Source organism: Thunnus thynnus, chromosome 16 (assembly GCF_963924715.1).
Source record: "Thunnus thynnus chromosome 16, fThuThy2.1, whole genome shotgun sequence".
Lineage (NCBI taxonomy): Eukaryota > Metazoa > Chordata > Actinopteri > Scombriformes > Scombridae > Thunnus > Thunnus thynnus.
Window position 1 is genome coordinate 18,335,838 of NC_089532.1, and position 10,726 is coordinate 18,346,563.

At 42.7% G+C, this 10,726-nt stretch overlaps 1 protein-coding gene across 7 annotated transcripts in view; it reads left to right on the forward strand.

Annotated features, from left to right (window-relative positions):
* The window catches only part of esrrb (estrogen-related receptor beta), a 47,825-nt gene extending 42,675 nt beyond the window's left edge, over positions 1-5,150 (forward strand). For all 7 annotated transcript variants that reach the window (XM_067613825.1, XM_067613824.1, XM_067613828.1 and 4 more), the window contains one exon: positions 1,881-5,150. In XM_067613825.1, coding sequence (XP_067469926.1) covers positions 1,881-2,125 — 245 coding nt within the window. In that variant the 3' untranslated portion in view covers positions 2,126-5,150. The remainder of the gene's footprint in view (positions 1-1,880) is intronic.
* Positions 5,151-10,726: the final 5,576 nt, after the last annotated feature.

Consider the following 10,726-nt stretch of genomic DNA (forward strand, 5'->3'; position numbering starts at 1 on the left):
GTCCCGCTCTGATCAATTGCACGCCTGGGTCACCGGGCTGCTTTCCCTTGTTTTGTCCGGGCTGAAAAATGAAAATGCTGATGGTGGGGCTTTGCTTTCAGACAACAGAGCTTTAGTAGGGAGGTGTCGGGGAGAGGAGGGATGGGGGTCGAGGAGAGAAGAGAAGAGGGGGAGGAGGAGGGTGTCCGCAACGTTAGAACAAGGTCTCTGGGAGATCACTCTCCCGGGAGCCCCTCTGTCTGACAGCTGTGAAAATTCATAGCGATTGATTTTGTAATTAGCAGTTTATCAATCGGATCGACGTGTGCTCACTGATGGATTGCGAGGAAATTGTTTCTTCAGAGTTGTTTTTTTAAGTCTACCCCTCCTCCAAGGACTACAAGCTGCGTGCTCGCTGTCTGCTGCCCTCTTTTCCTTCCCATCTGTTGAGATGTCTCTATCTCTCTTTTTATTTTTCACTTTTTTTTCCCCCCTCGCTGCAAAACATTTCATTACAGCACGGTTGAAATCAGGGTTATTATTAAACTGCGTGTGTGTTTGCGAGTGTGAAAAATAGAACAAAATATTGGTTTGATTTGTAAAAATGCTTATTAGGTTGTGTTTCCAGCCGTTGTGAAAAGAACAAGAGATAATTACGTTCTTCCATCCTCTCCCTTCCTCCCTCCCTTCCCCATTCACTTTACAAAACGACCTACTTCATTTCACCACTGTGGGCTTGAAAACCGTCAGGGTGAGAAATGTCTCAAGGTCTTGGGAATACAGTTGTTCTAGTCAATGAATTTGGGGCGAAGTCTGAAATCTGTTTTGCCTTTTATTGTCCCGTGTGGTAAAATATGCACCGCCAAGGTGAGACGAGTCAGGCAGCCAATGACATGGTGCCTCTGGAGTGCCAGACACTGGTTAACCAGTGAGAGAACCGCAACCCCGGGCTGTCCCTGAGAGAGGCTGCGAGATAGAAACAGAAGCAGAAAAGGCGAGAATGAGAGGGGAGTGCTGTAACATGATGGATCAGTAAAAAACGGTGGCACTGTAGCGAAACATTATAGGAGCGAGGAACACTGGAGAGAAGCCTTCTAGACTGAAACTGTAGACTGATCTAAAACTGGTCAGGAGGTGGGAGAGATTTGGGCTGACTGAGGCAGAGAGAGAGTCATAGTTTTTGAATACAGACAAATTATAAATTTCTCAGTTTTTAGTGTATATTTTCACATTACTGGTCAAAATGTAAATATGTTTTACACTATAATGTTGTAGATCTTTGAAGCCCATTAATATTTGTTTTCCCCTTCACTCTGATGGTCAGAAATCCGCTTGAGAGAGTAGGAAGAAAATTAATTGGAAGGAAGTGTTGTATTCATCTTTATGGCGTCCAAATCTCTTATGGAGCCCCTATTTTTTCCTTTGTTTTTTTTTTTTTGCTTGAAAACAGTCTGTCCTTTGGAACGTTGAGGTTTATAATGTGCACTTATTCAGCAGAGATTGGGTGCTATTAATGCCATTGTTACTGGAGGATAACATTGATTTTCAGTCTCGCTGGTCAAGGGCCATATGAATATCCCGCACAGTCCACCAAAGAATAAGTAAATAAATAAATACAATAAAACAGATGTTTTTTTTTTCTTTTTTATGATCTATTCTTTATCTTGTCAGGGTGTGAGTTATACTGATAATGTGCTCCATACCTTACTGCACTGACAGAGCAGTAAAGATCAATCATGAGATTTAATTTTGTTTTAGAAAAATCCATTTCCCATCACTCCTGTTATATTACCAGTGTACAAAGTGCAAACTACATTTCCCACAAGTTACTTTTTTTTTTCTTTTCAAATTTGAAAATCCATCAATTTTCATGACCCTTTTTTGTTCTCTCGTCCTGTCAGACTCCATGCACATAGAGGACATGGAGGCGGTCCAGAAGCTTCAGGACGCTCTCCACGAGGCCCTGCAAGACTACGAAAGCAGCCAGCACCAGGAGGACCCACGGCGGGCGGGCAAGTTGCTCATGACCCTGCCCCTGCTGCGGCAGACGGCCACCAAGGCTGTGCAGCACTTTTACAGCATCAAGGTGCAGGGCAAGGTGCCCATGCACAAACTGTTCCTGGAGATGCTAGAGGCCAAGGTCTGATCGGAGGGTGGCTGGAGGGCTGCGTTAGCGTAACAGAAAGTGACTTGAACCAAGGCTGAGGGTACTCAGGAGAAGGAGACCCCCACTGACTGTGCTAAGCAGGACAGAGACTGACCTCTCTCACTCCTCCTCCTCCTGGAACCCTGGGACACTATCTAAAAAAGAACAAATGCAAAACTTGGTTATTAGTATAAATATAAAAATGATGCAGATTAATTTAAAATATATAAGAAATACTATGTACAGTAATAATTTTTTTGGTTTTTGTTAATTGTCAGTGGTCATGCTGTATATGAAGAAGGACCCCTCTGCCCCTCAGCATCTTCAGAAGTAGTTGCCAGTTCTTGTTAACAAGATAAAAGGTTTCTTTTTTTTTTTCAGAAAACTAAAAGTTCCTTAAATTTGTTCTGAAGACAGCAGAGGTGTCAACAACCATAAACAGACTCACTTGTCTAACAGTTGTGTTTTTGCCTGAACTTGACCAGGACATGTATATATTTATTATTGGAAGACTGAGTGTACAGTTCAAAGTGTGGTGAACTTGGTGGCCATTTTCTCTTGTTCTCCTCCTGGAAAAAAAGAACTAAAATTGTTACTTAAATGTGAACTCTTATCAGTTTAAATGTCCTTGGATATACCTCTCCAGAGCAGTAAGCCGTGTGATCTCTGTGGATCTGTCTCAGACTGGAAGACTTGCTGGTCCCATGTTTAACCAAACTAGCATAGGCAGTTACAATAGTCAGTTGTCTTATTCTGTAGTAACTCAGCAATAAAAGGGAGCTGTGGGAAAGCCAGGCTTCACCTCCTATCTTTCATGTGCTTTTCAATGCTGCTGTTGCTAGAAGACCATGCCTGTGTATCTCAGTCCTCACCAGTGGGACACACCACTGCACCACTGTTGCACACTAGTGTTTCTCCTATCCTCCTCTTGTGTCGGTGCTGTTCACGTAACCTATTGAACCCCAAATTTGGTCATTGTTTAAGCCTGTGGAAATTGCCCCTTGGCATGCAAATAGATGACCTGATTCGGGCTAGGTGAAAGATGATCAGCGGGTTTGGTGTGACAGTATCAAAGGATTTATGCGGAGTGGCATAAGTCCAGGAGATTCCATGTTCAAACAATCAGAGGTCCATATGTCAACCACTCTATTTTGGGCCCCTTTAAGCCTGTGGCAGAGTCATTCCACACACAGGGAGCAAGGTGCCCAGCATCTGCTCTCACCATTTTAGACACCTCCCGTCTTTTAATAGCTGTGCCTGCATTTATAGAGCTTCAACCAAACGGAGGTAAATGGCAGGTGCAGAGCTGGAGTGGTGGCACTTCACACTGGGTTTATTTTTAACCTAGCAGGAGGTTGTTGTCTGCGCGGCCCTCCTCCAGGAGTACAGTAGACACGTGGAACACTTCTTCTTGACCCCATGTTGACACAGTGGCCGGTGCAGAGTAACACCCTTCCCACCGGCCAGGAGGCAGGCAGGCATCTGCAAGGAGCCCTCAGGATGCTCAAGCATGCACATGTGAATAGCTATGCAAGAAACAAAGTGTCAGCATGCTCCAAAGGGTAACAGCAACCCAACAGTGTGTCAGTACAAGGTGTCATCTCTGGTGGGAGAGCGAGATCTCGTGCTCCCTTCTCCCTGTGTTTAGCTAGATGTCCATTACGCTGGGTGTGAGTAATACTGTAGTCCAGTGCAGCATAGTCGTGCCGCCCGTCTCCACACGAGAGAGATTGTGTTGGAGGTGAATGCTTATACTACTGAAGGATTTTATGTGATGTGATAAATTGTGGCGCTGTCACAACAATATGATACTGTGATCAAAGGAATCCCTGACATTGCAGTAAGGTAGAGTTGCCGCCATGCTTGCGATATCATTGGCTAGCACTGATCCAGCGGCCGGCATCCCTTTTTTTTTTTTTTTTTTTTACAGCAGCCTGATGGCCACATAATGGAGGAAGACTACCCACTCCAGCACCTAATCATCCCAACTTGAACTAGCCGCTGTCCAGTTAACAAGCTCCACTGTAGAGGGTGACAATATAACTTGAGTTATTTTACTGTTGTGCAATACAACAGGGACCAATTCTGACTGAAACCATGCTGAAAGCATGCTTTTACTTAGATTTGGGAGAATTTGCACGCTATTAGGTAACATATTCTAAATCCCTCTAATCAAAAACATCTATCCTGTATATCAGAAGAACTATATTTGATTTGCTCTACTGGCAAAAAAAAACTTTTTTGCTTGTTTCAATAAAAGTGCAGTATAAATGAAAACTTTTGCAGAAAATCTTTACAAATAGAATTTTGTAGTGGCCCAAGATGATCAGCCATAAGAATCATTATATTGGGAGTCCTCTCCTTTTTTCTTTTTACCTTGCAATATGGCACTGTGTTAAGTAAAAGAGAACATGTCTTACATTACAAGCTGTGTCTAAGTGTGTAAATATATCAGCATCAATACAGTAGGTTGCCGAAATACCATTGAAAATAAAGTATGCAGCGCCCTGCTGACTACTACCTCATTATCATATTGTCAATATTTCTGATTCAACACGTTCTGCTCTTTATCATCTTTACATGTCTGTGACATACCTGAGCCATCCATGTTTTTATCTAAAAATTGTTTCTGTCCCTCAGTGCTCCTGCCAAAATATTTGTAATTGTAATCTTCTCCTCCCATTCATTCTTCATAGATCTGTTTGTAAAGGTAAAGCATGCTTCACGTTGACCACATGACTTTGCCATCAGTGGGTGTGACCCCCATTTTGGTTACTAAGCGGGTATGTGTTTTTATGAACATCAGTGTGTCAGAATTGGTCCCTTGATGATAAATTGCAGACAGGGGCAGGTAACTTATTTCCTGCTTCTGTGTTATGAGTATTTATGGTGTGAAATATATCATTTGGCAATGGTGTACATTGATATCTCTGATCGTTGAATCACCAATATCTGTGTAAATTTTACGTTTTGATTTTCAAAAAGGTAAAGGATCAATGAATTAAATACTCCCTGAACTCTGTGATTCTTTTGTCTTCTAAGTAAAAATCTGCTGTAAAGCAAACTTCCAAGATGAAAAGTTTTATAAATTACATTCAACCACAAACCAAAGTTTAAGGCAACAGAATAACAAACAAGACTAAGAGTTTACAGCCATGCTAGCAGCTCTATGAGGATGTACTTAGGCTCAGCTGTGCTTTGAGCTAATGTTAAACCCTAACATTAGCTTGCCAATATCCTCACAATGACTATGCTGACTATGTTTACCATGTTCACTGCCTTAGTTTGGCATGTTAGCATGCTAACTAATTAGCAGTAAACACAAAGAACAGCTGAGACTGATGGGAATGTGATTAGTTTTGCAAGTTAAAACAAAGTATTAGATAAACTGATATTTGACCTGATGATGAAAAGGATTACCAAGTTAATTACACTTCATCCTGACGGGAGCATAAATATTTGTACCAAATATCATGGCAAGCCATCCAATAGCTGTTGAGATATCTCAGTCTGACAAAAGTTGTGGTTAGAAAATCACACCGGCATTGCTGTCCCATGAGTCATACTACTACAGTCATACTGTCGTCATGGCTAAAAAAACCCAATAATTATTGTAGTAGTTATTAGCAAGAGATAACTACCTTAGTGCAGGCATTTGTTCCTTACTGTGTTAACCATCAGTAGTGTGTCTACTTAGTCATTCACCCCATGGAGCAACCCTTACCCTAACTCTGCCCTCTGCTCGGTGTATTTACCCATTCTACTACGGCCAGTCACACTCACACTGACTGATAATTCAGCGATGGGACAGGACAAAAAGCAGCTCCCAGCAGAGCCAGTCAGAGGTTCACATAGACCACCCACCCAACCATCCAGCCGGCAACTGCAGCTACTGCAGGGCCAGGAGCTGTTGAAAATGGATCCGTCACAGGAAACAGGCAGACAGACACGCTAACACTGATGGAGGTGGGGGAAGTGAGGGGCTGTAGCTCCATTATTTCAGGAAGCTGATATTCCAGGGAGTTAAAGTATTCCCTTCTCTATATAATTATAAGAGCCAATTTCCCTTTTTGAAATAATGTCTTGCTAACCAATTAATTGTAATAATCCTCGACATGGAAACAATGGCATCACAAGACGAGATGACTTGAGGATGAAAGGAGAGAAAAAAGGAGGTTCACACAAAATAAAATGTAGAGCACGGTTACCAGGTGCTGTGTTGTTGTTGTTTTTTTAAAAGCAACGAGCTCCTTATTGCTCATGCAAATCATCCAGTTGGACCAGATATTGCCATCAATAAGTTTCTCACAGGTACAGTAAGGCAATCATTTACCTCCATTGACAGGTCAAAACACCTTTCATTAGAGTTACGAGGCATCTCATCAAGATGCAGCCCCGCTCGCAGCTGTATGACTGCTGTGTATTGCTTAAGTGTGTTTCATTATTCCCAAAGCAACGTTGATGATGGTGAGGGAAAGGATTACACGTCAGGGTGAGTGATTGGGTTTGAACAGAGCTGCTGCATACACTTTGTATCAACCCAGGGCTCAAATTACACTTAGGTTGAAAACGGAGCACGCAAATGCCCAGGAGAGCTTGTGGCACAGAAATGAAGAGTGGGCCACCATCTCTCTCTCTCTCTCTCTCTCTGTGTTTCCCTCACACACACACACACACACACACACACTTTTCATCTCTTTCCTTTGTCAAATTTTCTTTTGACTCCCCCTCCTCCTTCTCCCTTCCACTCCCCACGTTTTCCTCCTTGTTTTTGAGGCACAACCATCCTTTATAGGGATTCTTATTGTTCCACTGATTCTGTTATGTGTATTTATTGCTCCATTTGTGAAATTGGAGGCACCGGCCGACAAGCCTATTACTATTCAATAACAGGAGCTGGGCATTTTCACAACCGTGGGCTATCAATGTCCCAGACAGAAACGTTACGTCACATCAATTTCAAACAACAGACAGATTGCGATATTGTTGTTGTGTGTTATAGCAGAGAAGAAAATTCACACATCTCGTGCCGGCAGTCAGCAACACGTCATTCAAAGTAGAATCTTCTGAACTCCAACAGAAGGACGATGTAAATGGCTCGAGAGTAGATCTATTTCCTAATAGATCCTGGTTACTGCTTTCCTGTACCTGTCCCACTAGCAGTATATGAGCCATGCACTCCAAACCTCTGACCCTGCCCAAGACTCCCTTTGGCTGATCAATAGGCTGTCAAAGTGCCTAGCAGGCACACAGACTGGGCCATCTGAGATTTCGCCCTCTCATTGTCCATCTTCACTGTTTTAAGTGCGTTTATCAGGTTACAAGCCTGCTCTGCTCACCACTTAATGCATGGCTGAGCTGCTGTCCTAAAAAACCTAATGGCCGTCAGCGGACCTTTGTCCCAGTTTGTCAAATTACTCTGGTTACATTTTTCATCAGACCGTTATGCAATCATACAGTGAAAGGTGAGACTTTGGCATAAGTACAGTTTAAATACCCATTCTGATCCAATATCAATCTGCTGCAGGTGTCAGAGAAAGATTTGGAACAAGGACTGCAAAAAGAAAAAAAAAAAAAAAAAAAAAGGGGGAAGTGAAATATTATATCAGGTCTTGTATTTCAGAAGTGCCATCAGTGGAGTCCATGCTGTGTGCAGATATGTTTCTGGGCCAAACTGTAGTTTCTTCAGAAGGAGCTGCGTGAACAAGCCTCACTGTCTCAGCTGATAAGCACTACAGAAATTAAGCAAATACCACAAAATCCCCTGAGAACAGGTCCCAAAGGAGGCAGGAAGAAGCGCACCACCGGGCACCGCCACACAGGACGCCTGTTAGGATGAGACTACACTGACCCTCCAGCGCTGCAGAGAAAATCCTTCTTTTAGCTTAAATCAGTGCATTTGTGTTCTCGAACACTTGAAACATTGTAGGAACAGAGGCGCTGCAAGACAACGGGCCGGTAATAAACTGTATACACACACACACTCCATGCACACACACACACACACACACACACACAAGATAACTGTATGTGAAGGGTTTTGTTCCTTCATTTGAGATTTATTTGCCCAACTGTATCTTTATCTGTGCTGCTCACTGATATGAAGCTGTGGGGGAGCAGAAATATTTCCAACTATCTGCTGAATGTATCTCCCACCACCCAAGGAAAACACTGTTGCGGGATGTGAGGGGGGTCTTCTCCCACTGTTTTATTGCTTCTGCCATGTATTCACACGTTCTTATGGGCTTTTCCAATTTAACCACTGGTTTGGAAATAATGAAGGGAGATAAGGAACATTGATAAGCATGGATACGTCCATCAAATGGAGAAAAACGCACACAGGGTGCTGTGTGTGCTCACCTCACGGGCGTTTAACACAATTACTGTGTTATTACTGTGGATCAGGCCTGTGTTTTGAATTGTATTAAGACATTTGCTTCTGTTGGACGTGTCTGGGCATGTTTAAAAAAAAAACAACCTAAAATGTTAGAATTGCTTGTATTTTTAAAAGTTTTTCATTTTTACAGTTTTGTTATTTATTTTACAGATTTTTGGTTTTTCTAAATTAATCACACATTTATGCAAAATATTGTGACCAAACTTTCAAATTCAGTGAATTGTGATTTAAGCAGAAAGACAAAGTTTGTCTTGCTTCATTTATAGATTATCTTCACAATGACTGGGATGCCTTCTTGTTGGTACCATGGATCCCAGGATTTCCTGAGGTCCAAAGGAGCACTGGTGGAAATGGTCAGGTCTCAACTCCAGAGGGAAGCCACGGATGGGCCTGACCTTTTCGGCGTGTCAAGCAAAGGTTAGAAATCTCCACTGGCCTTAAAGCAAATGCACTTGTTTGCCATAATGGAGGAGGCCCCTGCCTTTTTCAGCTAGAGACCAGGTCTGGTCCCGAGAGACTTCCCTCTGATGGAATTCTTTCTGCGCGCGCACACACACACACACACACACACACACACACACACACACACACATATATAGAGAGAGTGTACTATCTCCATCGCAGCCTGGTTTGCCGTATAAGTTCAGGTAAGTGTCAAGCTTTCTTGTTTCAAACAAACCAAACTCAACAGGTTTCATAACAATAAATTACATGCAGTATTTCAGGTTATCATGTTTGTCAGTGTGATGATGCATCCACTTTTGTGTCATTTGCATTTCAGAAGTAAATGAACAGAAACAGTCAACAGCATGATCTGAGAAATAAATATGTGATCAACCACCTACAGTAAGACCCCAGTAAGGAAATCACCCATCCCTTATCCTCTTACAAGATATACTGTAGAAATCTCATAAATACTGGCAAGACACTCTGTCTGGAGCCTATAGACGTATTGTACATCATATAACACATATGACCGCTCGTAATTCACATTTTATATTCATAAACGTGATTTTGTATTTAAAATATGACTCATAAAGTGTGATATATGGAAATTGACAGATCATATGTGATTCCTGAATTAAACATCATATAGATCACATGCTTTATGTCATTTTCTCTCCTCTCTGCTCTGCCTGAGAAAGGAGCCTTGACCATGCAGATAATTTACAGTGTTATGGGATGAGTGCAAAGCATGCTGTAAATAAATAAGAGACGATCCATTTCATTTTAGGACGGTGGGAGGGGGGGGGGGGGTTAGTCAACCCCTCACCACCCAACCTCCCCCTTACCCCACCCCTGCTGCCCCTTTGAAACGATGGTGGCCCTTCACTGGGTGCATCTGTATATCACCCGGAGAAGAGGGGGACTGCAAATGGGGCAGCGAGCAACACCGCACAGTCCATTTGCTAATTTCAATATGGTGTCTGTCTGTGTGGGTATGGCCTTGGGCACAGTGGTAACTCCCTCTTAGTCCCCCCCCCCCCTCCATCTCTCCCTTGTGTCCCTTTGACCTTGCACTCAATCACAAACAGACCTCATACACACGTATTGACTTTATAAGAAACTGTACACTGCACACAAATCACATCTGCTTTCCAGCATTTGATACGTTCCTGCGCCTTACGTCGAGATAGATACATTTTATCTCGCACAGCCAGACAAATGTATTTCTTTTTTTCATTCATTTCAGTGTTCAGTGTCACTCCTGGAAGTGAAAAATGCAGCAACCCAAAGTGCCTCTTACGTTGTCAGTCTGTAGCGCACACAAAGGTTGCCTCTGTCGATGCCTGACAAGCATCAATACCTCCAGTGTGCAGCTGCAGGACTCCTCCTATTGTCTTTGTGTAGTAAAAGCTCACATATCGGCAGGCATTTTAGGACACTATTCAGTGGAATTAACACTGTCAATGGGGATAGATTCTTTTAGAAATCCCAATAACCACACCGGTGAGTGTGAATGTGTGTGTGTGTGTGTGTGTGTGTGTCCTATAGCTTGTCTCTTGGCCCCAGCAGCACTGAGATACAGTGCAAATGGCCGTGTTTGAATTGCTGCAATTTGCTCAATAACTCTCTACAGTGATATGGCTATGATCATTGCCCAGCTGTACAATGCAATATCAAATGAGCAAATTATGGGTGCTTTTCTGCTAATATTGTTCTCCTTTGTCACCTGTCCACTTTCAGATAAACTGTTTTCTCTT